General features: G+C 35.9%; 3 protein-coding genes across 7 annotated transcripts; 1 reads left to right on the top strand and 2 right to left on the bottom strand.

Moving 5' to 3' along the window:
* Nucleotides 1–402: 402 nt before the first annotated feature.
* alg5 (ALG5 dolichyl-phosphate beta-glucosyltransferase) lies at nt 403–6,038 on the bottom strand. Its single transcript, XM_067397729.1, has 10 exons — nt 5,726–6,038; nt 5,308–5,476; nt 4,801–4,847; nt 3,962–4,030; nt 3,764–3,856; nt 3,392–3,505; nt 3,146–3,205; nt 2,906–3,057; nt 967–1,052; nt 403–813 (listed from the first exon to the last, which is right to left on the bottom strand). The coding sequence occupies exons 1-10, from the start codon at nt 5,810–5,812 to the stop codon at nt 698–700; spliced, it is 993 nt and encodes a 330-aa protein (XP_067253830.1). The 5' UTR covers nt 5,813–6,038; the 3' UTR covers nt 403–697.
* Nucleotides 6,039–6,117: 79 nt separating this feature from the next.
* exosc8 (exosome component 8) lies at nt 6,118–10,142 on the top strand. Its single transcript, XM_067397731.1, has 11 exons — nt 6,118–6,176; nt 6,333–6,369; nt 6,474–6,537; nt 6,652–6,725; nt 6,803–6,848; nt 6,933–7,038; nt 7,205–7,250; nt 7,331–7,427; nt 7,502–7,622; nt 7,814–7,920; nt 10,004–10,142. Exons 1-11 carry the CDS (start codon nt 6,160–6,162, stop codon nt 10,120–10,122), a joined length of 834 nt encoding a protein of 277 aa, XP_067253832.1. The 5' UTR covers nt 6,118–6,159; the 3' UTR covers nt 10,123–10,142.
* Nucleotides 10,143–10,826: 684 nt separating this feature from the next.
* supt20 (SPT20 homolog, SAGA complex component) lies at nt 10,827–26,541 on the bottom strand. Of its 5 annotated transcripts, none has more exons than XM_067397722.1 (25): nt 26,439–26,541; nt 25,903–25,980; nt 25,715–25,750; nt 25,457–25,582; nt 25,165–25,291; nt 24,929–25,032; nt 24,247–24,363; nt 24,105–24,158; nt 23,873–24,012; nt 22,531–22,690; nt 21,797–21,853; nt 21,515–21,586; nt 21,229–21,398; nt 20,966–20,998; nt 20,762–20,873; nt 20,647–20,673; nt 20,390–20,495; nt 19,930–20,067; nt 18,738–19,011; nt 18,507–18,655; nt 18,345–18,403; nt 17,279–17,395; nt 15,064–15,163; nt 14,617–14,705; nt 10,827–10,991 (listed from the first exon to the last, which is right to left on the bottom strand). In XM_067397722.1, the coding sequence occupies exons 2-25, from the start codon at nt 25,903–25,905 to the stop codon at nt 10,842–10,844; spliced, it is 2,520 nt and encodes an 839-aa protein (XP_067253823.1). In that variant the 5' UTR covers nt 25,906–25,980; nt 26,439–26,541; the 3' UTR covers nt 10,827–10,841. The 5 variants fall into 5 exon arrangements, with proteins under 5 accessions (XP_067253823.1, XP_067253824.1, XP_067253825.1 ...); XM_067397723.1 differs by having other exon boundaries at nt 18,345–18,400; XM_067397724.1 differs by lacking the exon at nt 20,647–20,673 and having other exon boundaries at nt 20,747–20,873.
* Nucleotides 26,542–26,810: the final 269 nt, after the last annotated feature.

Raw genomic sequence — 26,810 nt, 5'->3', positions numbered from 1 at the left:
AGGTCTGTCGCGAGAGGGGCGAAAGGTGGTGACGATTCTAGATTCTAGGCCCCCAGCTTTCGAGGAGGAGCGGCGATTTGAACCAAGGGGGACCCCATAGCAACAACCCCGGATACCCTATCTACTGCCCTGCCATGGACCATTTCTGTTAGTCGACTGTATTTTTAATCCGTATATGCACACATTGCACTGATTTTAAACATCATCATCTTTTAAGCACACACACCACATCATTTCTTTTAAAACCACAAATCAGGCCCAGAAATTATTCTTGAATGCTCTGCATAAAACAATTTGTTTTTCAAATAAGCTTGTTTAATTAAAAAAAGAAAAAGAGTGCCGTAAAAACCGGGCATCATTTGTCTTCATCTGGTTCTGTGCGACATTTCAAATTAGTTGTAAATACAGAAACACTAACTGATTATAATTTTTCTTTATTTGCCCAAGAACCATCTGTCACTTTTCAAAACAAAAACCTAATATAGTATGTAAAAGAAAACCATGAAAAACAGAGATATTATATTAAAAAATAAAAAGACAAGGACAATCCCCTTATGTGGTCACGGCACGGTCAGTGATAATGAACAGCTAATGCTGTGCACCGATTGCGTACAGTGCGCTCATTTGTGGCAAAGGGCTGTGCGTTTAACCATTGGCCCATGTTAGCTCATGAACAGCACACTAGCAGTAACAACAGCTACTGAGTTTTTCTCTCAGACTCCAGCCTCCAGGCACCAGTGAGGTAACGCAGTCTGATAAAGACTAGATCCCGGCCCATCTGTAGCCAACTCCAGAAAGGCACCAACTTTGACCCTAAATGTGCAATAAAACAAGTCTTCATTACCTCATAGTGGCAATAACCTTCATTTTTGTGACATATACTGCTAAGAAATAAGATATAAAGTATGAAGTCTTTTAATTGCCCATGTTTTAAGTGCATTATATTTCAAAACTGACAGCACAAACCTTCAATCTCTGTCCAGTTAACAGCCACTTCTGCAACAGGGATGTCAAAACACTGAGCAATGAAGAGAAGTTCCACATCAAATGCCCTACATGGACAAAATATGTATTTTAATTAAGAGGTTAAAATTCAAATAAGAAATTTCTTATAATATTCTATATATAATATATATATATATATATTATATAATAATAATATAATATTATTATAAAATTCTATAATAAAAAAAAATATATATATATATATATGGTTCTTATAAAAGTAACCAAATTCCAAAATTTGATGCAATATGTGCAAAAGTTGCAGCCCCTTTAAGCAGCAATAACAGTTTATTGTTCTCATAATAAACACTACAGCATAACCTCTTTTATCACAGGGTCTGAAACACTTTGATAATAGATTCTGCCTCTCTAAACCCCTCCTTTCAGAGAGCCTACTCTGCTCTGATTGGTCAGATGACCCAGTCTGTTGTGATTGGTCTACCGCTTACAGCACGGGTTGGAAACGAAACACCCACTACTACATCTGAATTTCAGCTCCAGAGGCTTCCTCAGCACTTGATACACAGTGATGCGAACAGTACTGATGGCGTCAGTTTTACAATATCAATTCCAGCCCGAGTCCTCATCCTTCTGAAGTGAATGCAAATTAGATTTTCAGCAGAAAGCAACCTCTTCTTGACATGTCGACAACACGAACCAAACTTTTCCAGGGCTCAGTTACAACTACAGTGTTTGAGAGCGGGTCAGGGCTGCGTTTCCCAAAAGCATCGTTAGCCAACTAACATCGCAAGTTCTGTTGTTACTAATATAGTTCAACGATTTGGTGTTTCCCAAAACCATAGTTCAAACGAACATTCCCAAACTGCATCGCAAACTTGTGCGGTTGAAACGACAGCTCTCGAGCTGTGGTTAGAAGCATAGTTTCTTGTTTTTATGACGTGGACAGCAAAATAAGCTGTTATTAAGTAGGCTACAATGTATATCTTTTATTTCAAATATATACAAATGTTATTTACATATTTTAGTTTGTCAAGAGATTTTAAGCACCGTTTCTGAAGAGTGCGCATTGTGTACATGCTCTGGTACGCAAGAACGAGCCTATAACTGAATCTGGAAACAAAACAAAATAACTGAGACAAATGAGAATTAGTCCTCAGATACCTTTAACTGAATAATTTAAAGAAGTTATTACTTCACCACCTGCGTTACATCATTCAGTACAGTACAGTTTTGGGAAACAGTTGCGACTAGCTAGTTGATTTGTTCAACGATGCATCGTACTATGGTAGTTAAACAGCGAGTTACACCGTTGTACGGAAACGCACCCCAGAGTAGTTGTTGTTCAATAGGCTGGCATTATGCAAATTTGTTACAAACGAGTAAGCAAGTGTATTACCTGCATTTAGATAGAGAATTTTCATTTAGGTCAGTTCTATGTTCATAAAAAAATCAGTTTGAATGTCCGCTGGGATATCTTGTCTTTTTAACAGTTAATGGGTTTTCAGTGCCCTGAAACTGACAGCGCTAGTCAGAGCATTTATCAGTTGCGTCTGTGTTCACAAGTTTCAGTCCTTTCGATAAAAAAGTCTTCGCTACTGACTGACTCGCTCATTAAGACAGTCTTTGCTGCCATCTAATGGCATAAAAATGTTACTTCTGTTGCTGTTCACAGTCAGGGACTTTTTTTTCCAGCGGAAGGAAGGTTTTAGTGATTTTACTCAATGAAAGCTGCAATGATATTTTTTGCCTTTGATATTTGTATTGTGTGATAACTTTTATAAAAGTAATAAGGTACTCGTGGCTAGTGCTGTATCGTGAATAAGTCTCGGCTGAAGTGGTTGCAGGCACTCTGCTTCACATCGGTAGTAGAAGGTAATATCCAAAAAATCCTAATTGGGGCATTTTAATATAAAGCTCTTCAACTTTTAAGCCTCCTCACCAGCGTTCCACATGCAGGCTGGAGAAGGTTTTCAAGGCAGCCTCACGAGTGAAGAGCTTAAAACCACATTGTGTGTCTTTAATCCCCCTCACGCAAAAGAACCACACCAAGAAGTGGAATCCATACATCAGAAACGTTCGGAACACAGACCGCTGTCACAAGAAGAAACAGAAGACTGAAAATGCAAAAGTATTGGCAATTTTCTCATGAACATTAACTATTTTGAGAAACACAGTTTACCTGAGCCACTGATTGTTCTTCCAGATGCGCTCTGGATCCACAGGAGATCGCCATGTTATCCTGCATAGACATAAGAGGAAAACATTTTCAGATGCTCAGATCTTTTGGCAAGGGAAAGGTCTGTAAGTAATTTGATAAGTCCATCTCCTGGTTAAGCTTCAAACAGATATGTAATCCACACACCAACTACTCTGAGATTTGCGAACATGCTGTGTCTATTTTTATTTACAAAAAGTGGTGTCTCACAGGCTTCTCACTGATGCTCTGAAGAGCCTCTTCCACCTTTTCAATGTCAGCAAATTTAGTGGCTCCATCTGCATCGGCCATAAGAACCAGCCGCCCGCGACAGCTCAGTGCTCCCTGAGCAGAGACAAACACAACAACAAACAACATTATAACAACTGTGTTGAACTAAGTGAGTGCAAAATAAAGACTTTTACCTGAGATTGAGCACATACGTAAACTATTTCAGGCATCAAGCCATATAATTTATTGATTAATGAGTTTGTTTACATTCCCAACTGAGTGGAAACAGTATCTTTTTTTTGTCTTTCATCAGAAACATGGATATCTCTATGACAATGCACAAGGAGAACTGGGTGTTTTTTGTATCGTTACCATTCTAACTGCACCGCCTTTTCCACGGTTCTTCACCAATGTCAGAACTCTCACTTTTTGTGCTCCATACTTCTTTGTGTATTTCATGGCAACCTGAAGATATATATAATCAAGCATTCAGTTTGAACACAAGCACAGTAATTATTTTATTCATGATTATTTAATACATATCATAAGGAATAATAGCAATAAATCTACCTCTGTAGTTTTGTCTTTGCTGCCATCATCTACTACAATAACTTCATATGTGAATGATGGATTCTCCTTCTGTAAAATCAACAAGAGGACAATTTAGGTTTAACAGCCACTTTAGATACAGCAATGCCATCTAGTGGTGAAAAATTCACACATGCTGTTAAAACAACAATTCTCAAGAAAGATTCAAAGAAAACATATGGCATCATTCTTGGATTCACAGGTGAACTCATATACATTTACACTTTTATTTATAAAAGGATATATTTTATTAAAAGGATATGAGGATGAACAGAGGTGACTGTGAGTGTGGGTTATAATAGTGATTGCTTTGAGATGTGTGATTATAGGGTGATGTGTTGTTTGGTGTAAAATTAAAAAAATTGGATGGTGTATAAAAAGAATGTATATTTGTTATATTGCTATATATATATATATATATATATATATATATATATATATATATACATATACTGGAACTATTTAGAGTGATATAAGGGATGGGAAAAATAACAAGCTTTTGCTTTATCCTGCTCCTTTTCTGACATATGCAATTATTGATTATTACACTAAGATATTGTCTTTTCATTCTGTATGTTGTAACACACTTATTGTATTTTTATATTTTACTTTATTTTTTGTTCACAATAAAATAAGAAATGTATATTTTTTAAAATGTATATTATGCTTTACATTTTTAAGTACATATGTTATAATACAATTATTATCACAAACATTTTTGTCAGAAAAACAGAACTTACCCATTAATAAGATATTTATGACACTAGCTAGCCTGCTGTTTCATAATAGAAATGTAAGAAAATAATATTTGAATAATGCACCTGTCTTTTCTCCAGGTATTCCATGGCTTCATCCATCATGAGAGGCACTGTGATAGGACAGAGATATACATTACAAAATATAAATCATAAGTATCAATCATTTAGACATTTTTGATAAATTTTTACAAGTGGGTGCACGACACTATAGTTCATTTATGTAAGTGAGGATAGCTAAATAAACTGTGACATATTATACCCAAAAAATTATTCATACAGTGGACTACCAGTGAAATTGATAAAAATTTGGAATCAAAAATTATTCACTTTGACCTGACCATGTTTTGCTTAAGTGTTATCTGACATAATTAAGATTATTTTTTCTGGCACAGTTTAACTCTGAGATCTTGTCATATTTTATTACCATTTTTTAAACTATAGTGAATAAACTGTATTAATGAATGAAACGTTCAAGGTGTCTGAATAAATTTTGGTTTGACTCATATATATATATATATATATATATATATATATATATATATATATATATACCCCATCAAATTAACTCACATCTGAGTTCTTCATTGTATGAAGGGACAACCACGGACAGCTCCAATGAGGGAGGGTCCATCAGACTGGGAAAACACTCTTTCTTGCCCTCTGCAGTCAAAAAGTGTTTCTCCTTCTCATGACGAGTCTGATCTACCATCTTAGCACTGACATGAGCAATCACAACAACCTAAAGAAAATAATGAACAGGTGTGACACATAGGAGTAACTAACTTGTTCAACTGGATGAATTGGTGAAGCTCAACAGAAGTGTTACTACATATTCACAAATATTTCAAAAGAACAATTTCATTACAAATTCATATTAACAAATAATAAAAACAGCATGGATAGGTCAAGCATAAATCAGAAACATACAAACTCTACAATACTATAAAGATAAAAACTTCCACAATAATATAAAAATTATAAGATGTACCAAAAGTAAGACGATCAGCGCCAGGATCATCGAACACTGCAATAATTCACATAAACAGAAATCCATCATCCATTTCTCAGTCAACATTATAGCACTGAAGGGAAGCTGTCACCAGTTTACAGCTAAACTACCCTACTGTATCATACAGAGCAGTTTTAAAATGAGCCTTCGTGAGGCGGGACATATATGAATGGGTGTCGTACTAATTCACGGAATAAACAGTTAAATCTCCATTGTTGAACTTTACTTCCAGTCACACAGAAACACCTACGCGGAAGTCGTCCTGGCAAACCACATCATCAGCAGCGGGCGAAGAAAGCGCAGCGCTGCAGAGCGGCCGATGAGAACCAGCACTAGCGCCCCACACTGGAGCGGAGGACGGGAGATTCACCTCTTTACGTCACTGCAGTTTTCACGTGGTGCTTCTAAACATCATGGCGGCTGGTTTCAAGTAAGTGAATTACAATACAGCATGAATTACATATGTAGATTGTATCTGAATAACTGATAATTTAATATACTAGAGGTTTTCAGGATAGTGAGATGGTGATTTCGCGGTATTATTTAACGTAAATAATGAGGTGTGTGTTTGTTTTGTTTTTTTAAGAACCGCAGAGCCTTTAGAATATCACAGGAGCTTTTTGGTGAGTTGATTTCTGTCAGCTATGAAGTTGAATCAGTGGTATAACACAGGTAATTTGTTTCCCTAATATTCAATTATTCATTATCTTAATCTAATATTCAATAGAAAGAAAACTGTCGTCCAGATGGAAGGGAATTGGGAGAGTTTAGACCCACAACCTTAAATATTAGTAAGTATTACATGCATATTATAAAATAACACATTAAAATGATCAGAATAATTTTCAGTGCTTTAGAAATACAGATGATTCATTAGATATAATTGGAGAAATATTTCCTTCTAGGCTCCATATCTACAGCTGATGGATCAGCAATGGTGAAAATTGGAAACACCACAGTGATTTGTGGGATAAAAGCTGTAAGAATCATTTTTTATTTTCCTAAAAACTATAATATGGTGAAGGATTATGAAATTAAAGTATTTCTTTCTTGCAGGAATTAACTATGCCACCCTCTGATGCTCCAAATAAAGGATATATAGGTAAATTATAATTGGATAATTGTCAAATGTTATACAATGGGGTGTAGAATGAAATTTCACTCAATTTCCTCTTTGGTCTCCTAGTCCCAAATGTAGATCTGCCTCCACTGTGCTCATCTAAATTCAGACCCGGACCACCAGGAGAACAGGCTCAGGCAGCCAGCCAATTTATCGCAGATGTCATTGAGAGGTACAGCTCAAGAAATAATCATTTCTTTTTGGTTGTCAAGAAAAGAAAAAAGTTATTCCTTTTACAAATTATAAATTTTAGCAAGCCTACAAATAATGTTTGTCAAACTAAAACATTATCAGGGTTATTATTGCTTAATTCTTGTGTATTTTTTTCTTCTCTGCAGTTCAGATTTAATAAATATGGAGGAATTGTGCATTGAAAAAGCTAAGGTAAGATATATATATTCTAAAAATACCATCAAATTGCTTATTTCATATCCTTTACATTTCATTTATGACTTATTTTCTAGCTTTGTTGGGTGCTGTACTGCGATATTATGTGTTTGGATTACGACGGGAACTTACTTGATGCTTGCATCATAGTTTTGCTGGCGGCTTTAAAGAACGGTGAGGACTTCATCTGAATATAACATTTCCTCCTGCTGTTATGATGACAACTAAACATGTTTCCAATTTCTCAGCCCAACTTCCTGAAGTCACTATAAACAAAGAGACAGATTTAGCAGAAGTTGACATCCAGAAGAAGAGACACTTGAAGATCAACCGGCACCCAGTCGGCTCATCGTTTGCAGTATTTGATGAGTAATTAACTTATTTCTCTATTACACAACTGCAGTGTTGGTTGATGTTAAAAACACACCATTTAGTCTAGCCAGATGAACTTAATAATCATTAAGAACAAGAACACTGGTCTCAGATCAATATAATTATTTTTAGAAATGACCCAAGAATGAGTTGTTCACAGACACTTTTTCCATTTCCTCTTTTCGCAGTTCCATCATCATCGTCGACCCCACGGCGGAAGAGGAAAGCTTGTCCACAGCATTAATGACTGTGGTAACGGATGAGGAGGATCGACTCTGTTCCATCCACAAACCAGGTGAACAAAGACATTTGACACAAAACTGCAGGTTATTTACAGCATCAGTGATACAAACTCATCAGGGTGAAAAAGGTGACAGTATGGAAGCTTGTTTGCACCTTGGAATAAAATTAAAAAGGTAATTGACTTTTTATCTCACATTTCAGACTATTTTTCCTGCAATTTTTAGTTTACATCTCACAATTATGACCTCTCGCAATTTCGAGTTATATTGAATCTCGGGATTTTGGGAAAAAAGTCTGAATTGTGAGAATTCCGAAATTGCTAGAAATAAAGTCAGAATTGCAAGATAAAAAGTTAGAATTGTGAAAATCTTGGAATTGCAAGAAATTAAATCAGCATTGCAAGATATAAACTCGGAATTGCAAAAAAAAAAAAGTTAGTATTTTGATATAATCCTGGGCTGCTAGAAATAAAGTCAGAATTGCAGGATATAAAGTCAGAATTGCGGGAAAAAAGTTAGAAATAAAATCAGAATTGCAAAGAAAAAAATAGAATTGTGAGTAGCTCGGAATTGCTAGAAATAAAATTAGAATTGCAAGATATAAACTTAGAATTGCTAGGAATTAAAGTAAAATTATAACATACAAACTCTCTAAAAAAATTAAAATTGTGACAATCTTGGACTCAGAAGTGATAGAATCAAAGTCAAGAAAACAGTCAGAATTGCGAGGAAAAAAGTCAAAATTTCAAGATACAAACTCACAATTTTGACCAAAAAAAGTCAGAATTATGAAAAAGTCACAATTTTTTATACCATTGTGGAAACAAGCTTCCATATGACAGAGACAGCAGAGCAACAATTTTAACATGAGGATATAAGGAAAAACTCATCCTTGACTATATATAGTTAAATTAAAGGGTTAGTTCACCCAAAAATGAAAATTCTGTCATTTATTACTCACCCTCATGTCGTTCCACACCTGTAAGACCTTTGTTCATCTTTGGAACACAAATTAAGATATTTTAGTTGAAATCCGATGGCTCCATGAGGCCTCCATAGGGAGCAATGACACTTCCTCTCTCAAGATCCATAAAAGTACTAAAAACACATATAAATCAGTTCATGTGAGTACAGTGGTTCAATATTAATATTATAAAGTGACGAGAATATTTTTGGTGCGCCAAAAAACAAAATAACGACTTATTTAGTGATGGCCGATTTCAAAACACTGCTTCAGGAAGATTCGGAGCACAGATGAATCAGTGTGTCGAATCTGTTGTTCGGAGCGCAAAAGTCATGTGATTTCAGCCGTTGGCAGTTTGACACGCGATCTGAATCATGATTCGACACACTGATTCATTTATGCTCCGAAGCTTCCTGAAGCAGTGTTTTGAAATCGGCCATCACTAAATAAGTCGTTATTTTGGCTTTTTGGCGCTCCAAAAATATTCTCATTGCTTTATAATATTAATATTGAACCACTGTACTCACATGAACCGATTTAAATATGTTTTTAGTACCTTTATGGATCTTGAGAGAGGAAGTGTCCATTGCTCCCTATGGAGGCCTCACAGAGCTATCGGATTTCAACTAAAATATCTTAATTTGTGTTCTGAAGATGAACGAAGGTCTTACAGGTGTGGAACGGCATGAGGGTGAGTAATAAATGACAGAATTTTCATTTTTGGGTGAACTAACCCTTTAAATCACTTCGGATAAAAGCGTCTGCCAAATGCATTAATATGAATTTAATGCTATTGTACTGTAAAATAAAATGAGTATTTAATTTCGCATAACAGTAAACATGTCTTAATTTCTTTGCTTTCAAACACTCACTAAACCATAGAACTCTTATTTTGGCGGAAATATTGCAGGGATACATCAAAGCTTCTCTTTTGTTTTAACAGATTTATAAATGCTTCTCAAAACAATAAAAAAAAATTAAAAAAAATCATCAAATCTACTTAAATCACATAAATGACCTAGTATTTTGGATCCAAAGCGTCAGTTTGTCAAAGGTCACAAGATTGTAGATGAGCATCTTCAGATTGAATTTTTGTGGTCTGTAGATTTGATTGAATTTTTTTTTTTTTTGAAGATTTAAAAACAAATATAATTTTTTTTTTTTTGCTTTAGGTGGGACGTCGTTATCCGGTGAGAAACTACAACACTGCATCAATCGAGCCATAACGAGAAACAAAGAAATCAGCAAACTAGTGGACAAAGTCATTGGGAGCATGAAGACGACGAAATAAACACACACAGTCGTGACGTTTTTATCTAAAAGTTGTATTTTTCACTGTCAATATATACTTTCTTTTTTATCACAATAAAACTGCCGACAAAGATCATTTACAAAAATTCTGCCTCAGTGTTCAGAAATGTCATCCACTCACATGGTTTAGATTTTTTTCTCCATAAGAATATACATCAACTCCCCTCTCAGTATAACAAAATGCCATTTTAAAATGTGCCGTATAAAAACAGCACATGTAATTGCATGCTGGGACAAGGCGGCCCATCACTCTGACATCCAGCAGTAGAGAGAATGATTTTTTTCGTAACGGTAAAGGTGAGCAACAGGTGATTTAGGCACATCTGTACGGCCCTTATTAGTGTGCGTAGGGTCCACCCTTTCGAGCCAAACAGGCTCTCGTTGAAAGGGCCATTTGGAAGGAAAATAAAGACAGCATGCCGTAGAGAACCCTTCAAGAAGAATTGTCTGATTTCATATCTTGTATTTCTTTAAAAAATACCGTAATACTCTAAGGTCCTCTGCTCTAAATGTCCTCACTGTAATACATCTATTCGTCCGGCCTGAGGTCAGGTGGGCAATTCCTGCACCCCTATGAGCGTAAAAGAAAAAATTCAACTTTAGTCCGGTTGAGCCACAGTCTGTCCGTAAAATGCTGCCGATCAAGCACAGTGCTGTTTGTTGATGTCCTCATGATGGGTTAGTGGGCGGGGCCGTAGGTCATGATTTGGGGAGGGGCTGTGGTGTGCTGCGTTTCCTCTTACTTCTTGGCTGGTTGGCGGAATGTTGCCGTGGCAGCGCCGCCTGTGCCGCTGCCCCCACTGCCATACCCATTTGCTGCTGTTGCATTTGGTGCTGCAAGAATTGCAACTGTGCGAAAGGGAAAGTAACGGATAATGAATTTGTGCAGTTAAAAATGTACCCAGAGCAGTACCTCTCACAGCAGCTGTGCCTCAGAAGCATTTCTTACATGTAGCCAGGGAGTTAAATGTTATGATCATCAAACTGACACCCACTAAATAGTACAATTTTAAATTATAACAATGTGGGGAAAATGTAATTAAATATTTAAATGATATTCAAAATAATATTTGTTTTTAAGAGACATGCACTACTGTTCAAAGGTTTGTTTTTTTTTTTAAAGAAATTTATACTTTTATTCAGCAAGGACACATTAAATTGATCAAAAGTGACAGTAAAGATTTTTTTAAATGTTACAAAAGACTTCTATTTTCTTAAAAAAAAAAAAAAATCTTCAGTTTCCACAAATATATTCAAGCAGCACAACTGTTCTCAACATTGAAAACAATAAGAAATGCTTCTTGAGCACCAAATCTGGATCATGTGACACTGAAGACTTGAGTAACGAACATTCAGCTTTTCCATCTCAGGAATAAATTACATTTTTAAATATATTAAAATAGAAGTTATTTTAAATTTCACACAATATTACTGTTTCTACTGTATGTTTTTGATCAAATAAATGCAGCCTTGGTGAACATAAGACTTTTTCAAAAACATATATTTTTTTTAATTAACAGTAGTTTAAAATGTGACTGCATATGAATTTTCTTTAAAAAAAAGATGAGTTGATGACTTGTGGATAAATATAAATGGCAAGCGACAGAAATTCTATACTATTTTGTCTATTATTAAAAATTAAAACACCATAAACTTTAATCGTATTAAATGCTAAGTGAATTTAGGCATCACAGCATTATAATGTACAATATGAAAAATGGATATTAATTTTTGAGATTTGCTAAAGACTACATTTAAAGGGTTAGTTCACCCAAAAATTTAATTTCTATCATTAATTACTCACCCTCATATTGTTCCAAACCTGTAAGACCTTCATTCATCTTCAGAACACGAATTAAGATCGTTAAAATAGTCCATGTGACTACTCATTATTGGCCAACTCCTTCATCAGCATCACACGTTTGTTTTTGCGCACAAAAAGTATTCTCGTCACTTAATAAAATTGAACCACTGTAGTCACATGGACTATTTTAACAATGTCTTTACCTTTCTGGGCCTTGAAAGTGGTAATTAAATAGCTGTCTATGGAGGGTCAGAGAGCTATCAGATTTCATCAAAAAATATCTTAATTTGTGTTCTGAAGATGGTCTTACGGGTGTGGAACGACATGAGGGTGAGTAATTAATGACAGAATTTACATTTTTGGGTGAACTAACCCTGTAACACTTACTAAATTATTGATTTAAAGATAAACTTTAGATGAGTGTTAGATGACAGCAAAGGCTACAGTATGAAAAATAGCTCTAATTGTTAATGTACATTAGATACAACAATTTTACATGCAGAACATGTTTGTGTCGCCCCTCGGGTTGGCTCAGATAATGGAAGAGTTTCAACTAAAGCAAAGCTGCTGAAAGGAACCCACCATTCATTAACACTGCAGTGAAAATAAAAATGCAACACGCTGGACAGACATCAAAGGTTTCTGCAGAAGCTGGGTGAAGCTGAAAGAGGGAGGAATGGTATATTCTGGGGTAATGAATGGGGGGAAAAATAGGAATGATAAATTGTGAGGAACAGGAAAGGATCAAGCAGTAGCAATGGAAAAGGAAGGCGGTAAAAGTAAAAGTGCAATGCAGCTGTTTTGTCAGTTATCCTGTATTACACACACACACACACACACACACTGCCATGCTGTCGTTTGGTGTCAGTAAGACAGCAACTTCAACTCGCATCTCAGCTGGGACTAATGCAAGGGTTCAGCTGTTACTGGGCTCAGATGTGTGTGATGGATAAAACAACACAAATGAAATCTGATGAATCCTCCTAAATAAGAGATTTCTGAAGTTATATATAAATATTATACATATATATTGCTATAAAAACATGCTTCTCAAGCAGCTGTTAAGAGATACGCCACAAGCTCGACATTATATGCAAAGATGTTGGTAAGGGCTTAGACAGAAGAATTGTCACGCAAACACAGCAAGCTTTACACATCGGTCAGAAGTAGCCAGGAAAGAAACTACTGATGTGAATCTAATGAACAGTGTTTAGCTGTGTTGTCTGAAACAGTGAATGCATAGACATCATATAACAGACTGATCCACAGTCTTGCACCAGACCTTTGAACTCAAAATGTGTAGTAAGAAAAGAAAAGAAAAAAAGGTTATGATTTTGGGATAAATTATGAATTTGTCCTTAGATGTCACAATATTCTACTGTTCAAAAGTTCAAGTTTGGGGTCAGTAAGAATTTTTTTTTTGAAAGAAATGAATACTTTTGTTCAGTAAGGACAAATTAAACTGATCAAAAGTGACAGTAAAGACATGATGTTATAATGTAAAGAATGTAAATAAATGCTGATTTTAAGGTCTAAACTTTCTATTCATCAAAGAACCCTGAAAAAAAAACAAAAACAAAAACATGGTTTCCTCAAAAATATTAAGCAGGACAACTGTTTTCAACATTGATAATAAGAAATGTTTCTTGAGTTTTAATTAACACAATTAACATATTTGAAGGATTTCTGAAAGATCATGTGACACTAAAGACTGGAGTAATGATGCTGAAAATTCAGCTTTGCCATCACAGGAATAAAATACATTTGAAAATATATTAGAATTCTTTTAAATTGTAAAAATATATTTTACAATATTACTGTTTTACTGTATTTTTGATCAAATAAATGCAGCCTTGGTGAGAATAAGAGACTTCTTTCAAAAACAAAAATAGCATTACTGACCCCAAATGTTTGAAAAAAAAAAAATTATATATATATATATATATATATATATATATATATATATATATATATATATATATATATATATATATATATATATATATATATATATATATATATATATATATATATATATAAAAATAAAATGTATAATTATCACCTAAAATATCTGGTAGTATTATAAATAATAATATAAAATAATATATAATAATAAAATAATATAAATAATAATAATAATAATAAATAAATAAATATATGTAAATATATGTAAATATAATATATATATATATATATATATATATATATATATATATATATATATATATATATATATATATATATATATATATATATTATAATACTAATAATTATATAATGATGATATATTATGATAATTATACATTTTTAATTTTGTAATGTGACTATTTCAGAGTGTAACAATATTCAACATGGGGAAAAAAGTAGGGCGGCACTTAATTTAATCCATTGAGAACTGATTGGTTTTTAAAAAGTAGGCACTTCTATGTGCGCAAGTGATGTCACTTCTATGTGCGCATGTTTTGAAGATTACGAATCACGTTGGAATAATATGAACTGATGAATCATGCAAAATAAAACCAGAAAGGTGTTTTAAGGAAGTAAATAGGGTCAGTTTTGAATTCATGTTGTCTTCAAAGGTAAGTCAAGGGGAATCAGTGTCTGAGAGGTCAAAGGTCAGTCTGATATACACATGTCTATGGGTGGATGAGGTCAAAGTTGCTGCATTACTTGGATCTGTGGCTGGTGCTGTTGCTGGAGCCTCGGGGACGGTAGGCTGGGCCCGGACCCCTCCAGACCACAACCCAGCTGGGACAGCACTACCACGGACAGAGGGGGTGGGGTGGAGGAGGAAGAGGAGGGGAGGGGAGAGAGAAAGAACAGGGTGGGGAGGGAGGTCACAGGAAATAAAAGGTAGAATGTAGCAAAAAGAGGAAAAGTGGCATCCACCATCATGTTAATCAAATGACAAACCCAAATAGTCAAAAAACAGGTCTAATTAACTTCGATTGATCTATGTTGAGATTAGTATGACACACTACAAAATCTAAATCCATTAGTATGTCTACTCGTTGTGTTAGTGTCTGTTAGAGACATCTGGACTAAAGATGTACTTGAATAACAGTGAGAGTAGCAGCAGAGAAATGAAATGCATGTATCCGGTGCATGAGTCTATACCTGCTGCCTGAGGGGACATGAATCCCCCCACTCCGGTGAGATTGATGACTGCCGTCTGTTGTGCGGTCAGACCCTGTTCTGCCGTCAGACCCGAGTCAGCCTGATTCAAAGAGGACAAGTGAATTACTATTCAGATTTTCACACATTAACACTATTGAAGGTGATCCTCAGCATTACAAGATTACTAGAATAATAGGGCTGCCCCCTAATAGTCGACTAGAAGAGGCTTATTTTATGTCCAAAATTGTATTAGTCAATTATTCGCAGAAAAAAAAAAAAAACTCATGGTCATGCAGTCTGTGAGGGACAGATCGTTAACAGCAGGTCCTTGTGGTAATCACAGTATGTTGGGCAGGAAATCCAAACATTCGCCTATTATACATCAACCTCAAATATGGCTCATCATTTGAAACATGTAAGTAGTAGCAACTTTACTTGCCCGCTCGCTCTAACCTAGATAACGGTGCGCTATTATTAGGCACATATCCAAGTCTTTATGTGGAGCGTGGAAGCTAACATATTAGCGCGCTTACTGCATGATCACTTGCATTTTTTCCTGACAACAGCGGAAACGACTTAAAATACGACACACAGGTAAGAGTAAACATCATTCGAAACTGTAAACCACTTTTATTTGTGTACGCTCACAATAACATCAAAACGTGCTTTTGTAAATTAAAGAAAACCAACAGGATGTGCTTTTTGCCGTCTCGTTCTCCGTGAACTGGAGCGCATTACAAAAATGAACCGAAACTCAGCATATTGGCTACTTGCCTCACAGATATGAGAAACACTGTATCTATAGAAAGCTTGAAATGTGTACTTTTAAACAAACCAATTTGAAAGCAAATACTTTCTGCTTATATAATCTACTACTGCGCAGATGGCGATGCAGCATCGTCAACTTCATCTTTGCAGCCGACACTGACTCAGAAAACATGAGTTTATTAATAAATAATTAAAGGTGCCCTAGAACTTCTTTTTAAAAGATGTAATATAAGTCTAAAGTGTCCCCTGAATGTGTCTGAAGTTTCAGCTCAAAATTCAGCTCATTTTTTTTTATTAATTTTTTAACTGCCTATTTTGGAGCATCATTAACTATGCACCGATATATAGGTTGCGGCCCCTTTCATTCTCGTGTTCCCCCGCCCCCGGAGCTCGTGCTTGCCTTGAACAGCATAAACAAAGCTCACACAGCTAATATAACCCTCAAAATGGATCTTTACAAGGTGTTCGTCATGCAACATGTCTAATCGTGTAAGTATGGTATTTATTTGGATGTTTACATTTGATTCTGAATGAGTTTGAGGCTATGCTCCGTGGCTAAAGCTAACATTACACACTGTTGGAGAGATTTATAAAGAATGAAGTTGTGTTTATGTATTATACAGACTGCAAGTGTTTAATAATGAAAATAGCAATGGCTCTTGTCTCCGTAAATACAGTAATAAACGATGGTAACTTTAATCACATTTAACAGTACATTAGCAACATGCTAACGAAACATTTAGAAAGACAATTTACAAATATCACTAAAAATATCATGTAATCATGGATCGTGTCAGTTATTATTGCTCCATCTGCCATTTTTCGCTATTGTTCTTGCTTGCTTACCTAGTCTGATGATTCTGCTGTGCACAGATCCAGACGTTACTGGCTGCCCTTGTGTAATGGCTTGAACATGAGCTGGCATATGCAAATATTGGGGGCGTACATATTAATGATCCCGACTGTTATGTTACAGTGTCATGTTGAGATTCGCCTGTTCTTCGGAGGTCTTTTAAACAAATGAGATTTATATAAGAAGGAGGAAACAATGGAGTTTGAAACTCAGTGTATGTCTTTTTCATGTACTGAACTCTTGTTATTCAACTATGCCAAGATAAATTCAATATTTAATTCTAGGGCACCTTTAAAATGGGTCCTTGCTATTTTTTTCCCCACACATTTATAATCCTTACATTAGCTGGTGCTTTGCGACAAGCTTTATGTGTGCGGAATAGGCTATATTACCTGGATATTTATTAAATGCTCATTATGGTTTAGTATTCTCCTCAGTATATATTTAACTAATTAAATGAATATAAACATGCAATTAGTCGACTAATCATTTTAATGAACGACTAATAGTTGACTAGAAAAATCTTTAGTCAGGGGCAGCCATATAGAATAATGATAGCTGTGTAAAATGATGGATACAGTGCGTCTAACTCACCGATTCCCCTTGCTGCTGTGGGCTGGATGTGGCGGACTGGCTGCTTTGCTGTTGAGGGGAGAACTGAGACAACTGCTGCTGCTGTAGAGAGTTAAAAATCAGTGGTCCTGTAGGGAGCTGAAAGAAAAAACATAAATGGTAGGGAATGAGAGAATCATATCCACAAAATCCATTACTGCAACCTTCCTATATGCAAAGCAGGCAAGTTGCGTAAGGCCCCCAAACCACTAGGGGGCCCCCTAATGGACTTTTAGTTTCGTTTTTGATTTAGGTTTCCAACAATTATGAAAACAAAATGCCGCATTGAAAACGATGCGCTGTCGCCTTTCTTATGTAACTTCCAAATCAGTCAAATGCTCAATACTAAAAAGCGGCTTTCTGTGCGTGTGATCTGAGACGGAGTGAAACGTGGACAAGTATAGGCTACTTTGGGCGTCGGATGTACGGTTAAAGAACAAATACACACAAAAATATGTCAAAATGTCCCCTTGGGGAGTTTTTACGTGAAAGCATTGAGTTATGTCTTAAGTGAACATAAACAGTTAGGAAAGTAATCGAATGCATGCCAGTGTATTAGATCTGTGCATTCGTTCTTAAAGTGACAGCAGCCTAATAAAACTTCTGCTGTCTGCATTTTAATGTTAATCAAACAACAAAAGAAAACTAGAGAATCATTCACTGCTCTTCGCTGAATAACTTTAGTAACTTTAATAAGAATCAATTCATTCGGTGAAGACTATGCAGTGTTTTATTTTTACACTTCATTACTTTATTCAGTTTCTGTATTGTAGGATATTAATATTATTAGGCTAAATTGTTTATTTCACTGGTATCTTTTTTTCTATTGTATTTGTCCTATTGTTTGCGATTCTTTTTTTATTGTATTACTGTTTCAACTCACTGTTGTTTGTTGACAGTGAAGCGGCTCTGAAAGAATAGATTAAAGGATTGGGGTCGTTTTGGGGTTTTTATGAATGCACTGACAGGGGCCCCTTAAAAGTTTTGCTTAGAGCCCCAGAAGTCTAGGACCGGCACTGACTGTAACCAACTGGAAAAGCTCCCTCACCTGAAGAAGGTTAAGCGGTCGCAGTCCCGGGCTGTTGTTCAGGCCAAAAGGCCCACCTGCTGGGACAACATTAACATTTTACTCTTCACAATAGTGACTGACAACTTGTAAAAGTCCCTGATGAACATCTGACCATGCAGGGAGCAACTGAGAGTAGTTTACCTGCTGGAGCTGCAGGCTGCATGGCGGGCAGAGCTCCAGACATAAGACCACCAGAGGGCAGAAGTCCACTCAGGGGTATACCAGACGCCAGAGTCCCAGGACTACAACCCAGCATTGGGTTAGAACCACTCATCAGGGTCTGTGGACTGCTGTGTGTAAGAAACCAAAGGCCGTGTAAAGAGCACAAAACCATTTGTTCCCTTTTATATCCTTGAAAAAAAAGTCACTTACCAAACTTGGCCCATCACATTGATGAAGTTCAGCCCTGCAGGGTTGGTCATGACCTGTGAAGATGTGGTACTGGACGTGGGCAGGGGAATAGTCATGACGGGCAGGGCCATCTGCTGCTGGGCGAAGGGAGTCATTAGGGTAGGTTGCTGTGGAAGGGTGGGGTCCTGAGGGGTGGGTGTTACTGAGGGCGTGGCACTCTGAACATCGGCAGGGTGTGGCGTAGAACATGGCGTGTTGGTGGGTGTGGGCGTAGAGGGCTTGGGAGTACCTGATCCTATGGATGAAAATCAGAGGAAAATGAGGGAAACAAATATCTGGCTAGCAAGCAAAGAATCAGCAAGGTATTGAAAAAACTGACATTGCAATATTTTGTTTTTCTGCTTTATATACTGCGATATAAAAAGTACAGAATACAAATTTTCACCAGATGACTCAAAGAGCTACATGTGGAAAGAATGAATCATAGAATTGAATGGGGCCATCGTCATAGTAAAAAAAAAAAAAGAATACGATGAAAAATTAATTTTTACTCTAAAGACTTTTTAATGGCAGAATGATTTAGGAAAAGCTTTAAATATGTTTTTGGAAATTGAATAAAGATTATTGGAGCAAATTTGACAAGAAAATACTATTTCAGTCTTTCTACTTAAAAACTCAATATGCTACTTTCTATTTCTTTGTAATTATTTGTGAAATTTACTAGCAGTATCTGAGTGAAAATTGTAAGTAAATCCTACACCATTTTTTTTTTTTTTTAGAGTTGCATTTTTTTATTTTTTGTTTTAAATATCTTTCCATTTGAGTTTTTAATGGGCCACATTCCCACTGTTTCTGACCAAGTGACTTATTATAAAATATTATAAAATATATTCTAAAAGAAAATATATAATTTTTTATTTCTTTATTATAACATTTTTAATCCAAGAAATATATTGTAATAACATAAAATGTACTATAAAATACAAATTTGAAATATAAAAATAATTTATTTTACTTCAAACTTGCAGTATTCAATATTTACATCTTAATTTCTTCTTTTTAAAACAATAAACCATGGAGCTTTTATTTTGACGAGCTGACGGGATATTTTTGATAATTCCACTACGTCATATTGCCATATGGATTTTGTTTCGATATATCATGCAGCCCTAGTCAGTGACAGCTTTGTAGTTGTGGATGGAGAGATACTGACTCTGCATGGGCGAGAGAGCAGCAGGGGACAGCAGGCCAAGCTCCATGGAGTGTTTCCGGGAGAGCGACTGATTCTTCGTGGGTGGAGGAGTCGGGCACTTGAGATGGCCGCTGGAGGCCTGTGTACTGTACAGGTTTCCTAGACAACAGGACAGAGTGTTTGTACACTTTTTAAAGTGGAGAATATGGGGTGCTGTGTGTACATTAATGAGGAAAAAAAATTTAACTTAAATGATTTTAGCAAATGGCTGCAATATAACAAAGAGTGAAAAATTTAAGGGGGTCTGAATACTTTCAGTACCCGCTGTATATATATATATATATATGTATGTATGTGTGTGTGTGTGCGTGCGTATGTGTTATTATATATATTTATTATATGTTCATGTATGTATACATACATACAAACATGATGAACATACAGTATGTAATGCATGTACATCACATCACATTTGTCTCACCTGAGGAGGCGCAGGCTGAGCCGGCTGGCAGTTTGATAGGAGGAGGTCTGTGTTTGACACCCTTTCCTAAAACCGAAGACTGGACCAGCGCTGAGAAACCATCAGCCTGCATTAACAACAAACAGCCATTAAATGCATGGATGTCATAAAATTCACATGGCAACTGTTTTGGTACCCATTTTCTATATCTGGCACATAAATCTATAATCAATCACTTTTGGAATATATTTAGACAGGCAGAAAAAGAGCATATCTACCTCATATCTATTTTTCTGTAACATGAACTGCAAAATAAATACATCAGACCTGATGCAAATCAGATTAAAATAATAGTCGGAACAGTGAGATATAACATACTTCAAAGTGTCTCACCTCGTTCTCCCTGGAGGGGGAGAGCTGTGACCCTGCGCTGCCTGAGTTGTGCAACATCTTCACCTGACACTTCACATCCCGTTCATACACCTCTTTATACTGCGTTACAAACCTACAGCACAGAAATATTCACATGGCGACCGAAAACAACCAAGACCAGAAACCCAACAACACCAAACGACAAAAAGCGGCTCCCATACTTACCGATCAGCGTCTGTCTTTGAACCTATGAGGAATCTACAAACCACAGAAAAAATAAAAGATCAGGTAAGTGAGTAACAAATAAGCAAGCAAAACTACTCTCATTTTACATACAAAAAAAGTTAGTCATTTTCCTGGACACTTCCCAATCTCCCATTGGTCACATATAAATGTATAATATAAGAGAAGAGAATAGTATAATGTAATACAAATGTGAAGTAAGTAATTGTAAGTGAAATGCTAAAATGTCATGATTTGTTTCTTACGGTGGGTGAATGAGGTGCAGGTCTGTGACGTCCTCCTCTGATTTGGAGTCTTTGGCGCTGTAGATTTTCCCGTACACCAGCGGGTCACCCATAGTCTGGAAGATAGTGACTTTTGTTCTTTGAGGCTGGCCTCCCATCTCGCACTCGAAAATGTAGTCGTCCCTCACGTCCTGTTCAGAGACAATGCCAACATGTCACACAGATAAAACAGGGTTTTACAGGGTTATTACAGAGTTATTACTGTACAATAGTCACATGCTATGTAACATTCACACAACTGTGTTACCTGTGCAGGCCAAACAGTGGGCTGAGTGTCATCTATTTTGACTGAGTTTTCAGCCACTGCATATTTCTCCACCTGGAGGCAGAGAGAAAAACTCATTTTCACAAACTTGGCTGCAGGAAAAAAAATCTCCAAACATCTCACAACAGAACACTGAAGGCCACAAGACTGTGAAAATGATCTTAACAATACATCCCAAGTCATTTTTCTGAAGTTATTTCTGTGATGAAATACTGTTAGACATACAGAAAAGAGAGTAATGATACTGTATGTTCAGCAACTCACATCAATTTCTGCTGGGACGGTCAGCTGACAACTGTTCTGTTTCCACATGTCCACACACTACAAGACAAACAAGAGTGATTTCAACACATAAACATTCACACTAGTGATAAAGAATGATACAATCTAGGCAAAACTTGGAATGAATATTTAGTATTTGTTCAAACCGGACATTTTTATTATTAATAATAAATACATTGCCATTCAAAAGTTTGAGGTCAGGAAGATTTGAAACACTTTTGACACATGCCTCTTAATTCTAAACTAGGCTGCATTCATGTGATTAAAAATACAGTAAAAACAGTAATATTGTGAAATATTACTACAATATAAAATAGCTGTTTTCAGTTTAAAAGTATTTTAAAATGTAATTATTCCTGTGATGGCAAAGCCATTTTTCAGCATCCTTACTCCAGTCTTCAGTGTCACATGATCCTCCAGAAATCAATCTAAATTTCTTATTATTAAGCTCAATATTTTTGTGGAAAAAAAACAAATTTGAACAGAAAGTTCAAAATAACAGCAATAACAGTATTTATTTGAAACAGAAATCTTTTGTAACAGTATAAATGTGTTTACTGTCACTTTTGACCCTTACTGAATAAAAGTCATTTCTGTTGTAACTGACCCCCAAAATTTGAACAGAAGTGTACATATTTTACAAGATTTCAATTAATTACTTTCACCCCAAATCAGCACAGAAATTAAAACAGATTGTATCTTCGTCTTTGACTCACATTCCCAGCTTTGGAGATCTTAAGGTCTATGGAGGGAGCAGGTTTCCTCTCTTTCCTCCTCTGCAGGTAGTCCAGGAGTCGGAGCTGTGGCAGTGCAGGGCAGTGGCTCATCATCTCCTGCTGTCTGTTCAGAGCTGCTCGTGAATGCCTCCTAAAACACCTGCAGATGGAAAGAAACGTGACATCCATTAGCATGGAATGATGCATAGCTAACATATAATGAATTGGATATTTTGCTTTTGCATTTCAGGTTCTTTTTGTATAATACAACATTCTGTAGCCTTTAACTTTAGTAATACTACATGAAATGACCCTCTTATTTAGCTCTTGTCAGAATAGAGGGACAGATTCTTGTCAGGTTCTTGCACTCAACTGAAGCAGTCAAAAGAGCTTTACCGTTTTCGCTAGCTCCACAGAGCGAGGATAAAAGCACATGTTAAACCACCCACATTCCTTTAAGTCTCAACAATACAATGAGAGATCAGAATAGCAGTGGCTTTTCAGTTCACAGATGGTGACAAACCACAAACACACAATAAAAGATCTACGCTGTGCATGTCTACATAAGCTCTGTTAGTATGTGCAGTTCCTTAGATGCAAAATGCTTGCAGTTATTAATTATCATGCTACAAACTGAACAGCAGATGACAGGAACATGCAAATATACACTACCATTCAAAATTCTGGGATAACTATGTTTTTTTTTTTAAGAGACTGATACTTTTATTCAGAAAGGATGCATTACATTAAACCAAAATTCATTTATAATCTTACAAAAGATTTCTATTTTAAATAAACGCTGTTCTTGTGAACTTTACATTAAAAGAATTTAAAAAAAAAGTGTATTGTGGTTTCTACTAGGGCTGTTTAACGATTAATCGTGATTAATCACGATTATTCGCATCCAGGATAAAAGTTTGCGTGTACATAATATATGTGTGTGCTGTGTATATTTATTTTGTATTTATAAACACATACATATAAATATATATATATTATATATAAAAAATATAAAAATCAATAAATACTTGTAATTTATAAATTTATAATATAATAACATGTATAATTTAAATTTATATAAACACAAACTTTTATTTCTGATGCGAATAATCGCGATTAATCAATAAACAGCCCTAGTTTCTACAAAAATTGTAAGCAGTTTTCAACATTGTTAATACGAAAATATTTCTTGAGCAGCAAATCAGCATAATAGAATGATTTCTGAAAGATCATTTTAAATATACTCAAATATTCCTGTAAAAATCATTACCCTCAAACTTTTTTGAATGGTAGTGTATACAAAAAGCTCAACACATTTAGCTGAAGAGCTAAAGCGCATTACCGTTTCATGGATCGTGTGTTCATCTTCTGTTTGTTGTAGAGCAGACGGTTGGTGGTGCAGCTGACCGAGATGGAAGGGTCCAGACACAGAGGCTCTGCTGTAGCCAGAATCAACTGACTCTCCAGCTGAAGTTTATCATCCTATAAACACATTCAAACCACATGAGAACCGAAGCCTCCTCCATACCGAGCTGAGAAGCTGTCACTTTTAATGCTCTATGCAGTCGCTTCACCTGCGTCCACTTGTGGTGATCACTTGTCATAGCATGAACGTCACAGATCAGGGTCTGGTATGGAGAAGAGACACAACTTAATAACAATGCTCACCTCGAGTTTCTCAGAGACTGCTGGTTATGGATCAGGACTCTTACTGACCTGCATAGTGGGTCTCAGCAGGATGTGCCGGCTCTGGTAGGTGGGCATCTTTGCGTTTCCAGACTGTCGGTAGTCCCTGACCTCGGCTATGACACAGCCACAGTGGAATATGTTCACCTGACAGAACAGAAGCAAAAAAACGAAACTAAGCCATTGGTTTATGCATCAGTTTACAGACCGTCACCGTACTATAATAAAACAACACTGGATGTAATAAAAAATCGTAAGTAGTTTCATTTAATTCAAATTACATATTGAATCAATTCTACACCAGTGTTATTGTAGTATTATTTATATACTATAAGAGTATTTTTTAATGTTTTGAACTAGCCTTCATTATTATATTTAGAGGGTTTCTTTTTCATTTTAGTTTAAGATTTGTTATGTAAATTTTAATAGTTTTGGGTTTTTCTTAATATTTCTATTTAGCTTCAACTTTTTATTTTTATGTAATTTTTAATTTAGTTTTTTAAGTTTCATATAATATTTATATATTATTTTATTTAAGCTTTATTCTAATTAACAAAACCTAATTAATAATAGTTTTAGTTAATAATAACTACAGTGTTCTGAACTTGTTACAGGGCAGGTAATGTTAATGGAAAATAAAATGTAAATATTTTAAAAATATATAAAAAAAGTGAAAATATCAAGGCAGATTTTTTCAAGTGCATAAAATTACCTGTGATTTTTCTAGAAGGTCTACAAGGATGGGCGGCAGCTCCTCAGCATCCAGGTACTCCAGTAACTCTCCTTCTTCATAGCGAAGTCGGATTGTTTCTGAATCTAATAGATCGGGATAAAAACATCAGCTCAAGCAAGAGTTTACTAACAAGCAACATGATAAGCTAAGCATAATACACACACACACACACACACACACACACACACACACACACACACACACACACAGAGTACCAGATCCATTTTTTCCTCTAAGCATAAGCGAATATCCTTCATTGCCAGGGTACAGGTTGACCACCAGACATGAAACTGACTCCTGTGAGACCAGCTTCTCTAGTAGATTCACATTTCTTCTCAGTTTCTACAAAAAGAGAGCATATATTTATATATATCTTGTTTCACTAAGAAATATGTCAGATTATTGAAGCAAAAAAAGGGCTGTGAATGCTACTTCATTAAAATGCTAGTCTTGTAGTTACTGTAAAACATATAAATGTGTTTGTGTGTTATAGCGGGTGAAGATTACCTTCAACTCTGGTTCTTTTTCACACTCTTCAATGTACAATTCATAAAGTTTCTGATATAAGGATTTCCTTCCACTCGAGGACACTCGTCTCTTTCCTGGTCGCTGACGAGCACTTTCAACAATGTACTAAACAAGACATAACAATGTCATAGTACAGTAGTAGAATACATGATTGCTATATGAACGGGTATTATACATGCAAAAATAAACACCAAATTGTACAGTGTAAAACAACACAGAAATAAGTTTAAAAAATACCTCAGCCCGATCCAATGCATATTCTAGGGCTTGTTGCTGTGGAACACAGATAAATAAAGATGCATGGCAAATCTCTCATATATTGTCCAAACAAGTCAATGTCAAATTTTATCAAATCAATCCCATAATGTTAAATAAAACCCAATCCTGTTAAAAATACATTACTAAACCAAATCTGAAGTTCTTACCATCGTGGTTGCTGTGTGACAGGAGGCGATGTTGTGTTACACCAGCACTGTCACCTCCACAAACACACCATTCAAGCCCTGAGATCACAGAGAGACAGTTCAGAAACACACTCCCCGCGCGCATTTATCTGTCAGCTGACAGTTTCCATTAAGAACTCAACCCCAGACATCCAGTTACAAGTGTATGAATGCGAATAAACAAAGTATGAGGCATGAACTCAGCTCATGAAGACAGATATGCATCTGTGTATATATGCAATCCCAACATCTGGTAAACAAATGTGATGAACTTCAACAGGATGATGACAGAGTATGTGTTTAAGGATGCAATAGCAATAAATAGCATGCATTCATGAAATGCAGAAGAATATGATCCCAGCAGAAGAAGGCAAACTTCAGCACTGGAGCTCCAGCAAACGACAGGCTGGCTAACCACAGCTAACAGCTCACTTAAAATGCACAAATCCACACAACACGACCACCTGATAGAGCGGGACATGAAGTGACAATGGCGACAAACATTGAAACAGACTTGCCAATCGAGTTGCATCACCACAGGTAGAAAATCCAAAGCAAGAAGCGGAATAAATGTTCCAGTGCCTTCAATGAAAAAAACTCACAGCAGCCATTTTGTTCCAGTGTAACAACAAAATCCAAACTTCCGGTGTGCGCGCGTGCGGGAGGCGGAACCAAAGATCTGCAGCGCGGAAAAACGGCATTTCTCAAAAATTCACCATGGTAAACAAAATTTCCACCATAGTAGAAAAGTTACAGAATTTGTTACTACATTAAAACGTCGGAAACTTAATTTAGCCACCTATGTCATTAGAAAATAGATAAATGCCAAACAAAACGACACAAACCTTCTGAGGGGATCAGTAATAATGTTTAAATCAAACATTTATATG

The sequence above is a fragment of the Chanodichthys erythropterus genome, chromosome 10 (assembly GCF_024489055.1).
Source record: "Chanodichthys erythropterus isolate Z2021 chromosome 10, ASM2448905v1, whole genome shotgun sequence".
Classification (NCBI taxonomy): Eukaryota; Metazoa; Chordata; class Actinopteri; order Cypriniformes; family Xenocyprididae; genus Chanodichthys; species Chanodichthys erythropterus.
The sequence above is the reverse complement of the archived record's forward strand: the minus strand, read 5'-3'. Positions and strand labels throughout refer to the sequence as shown.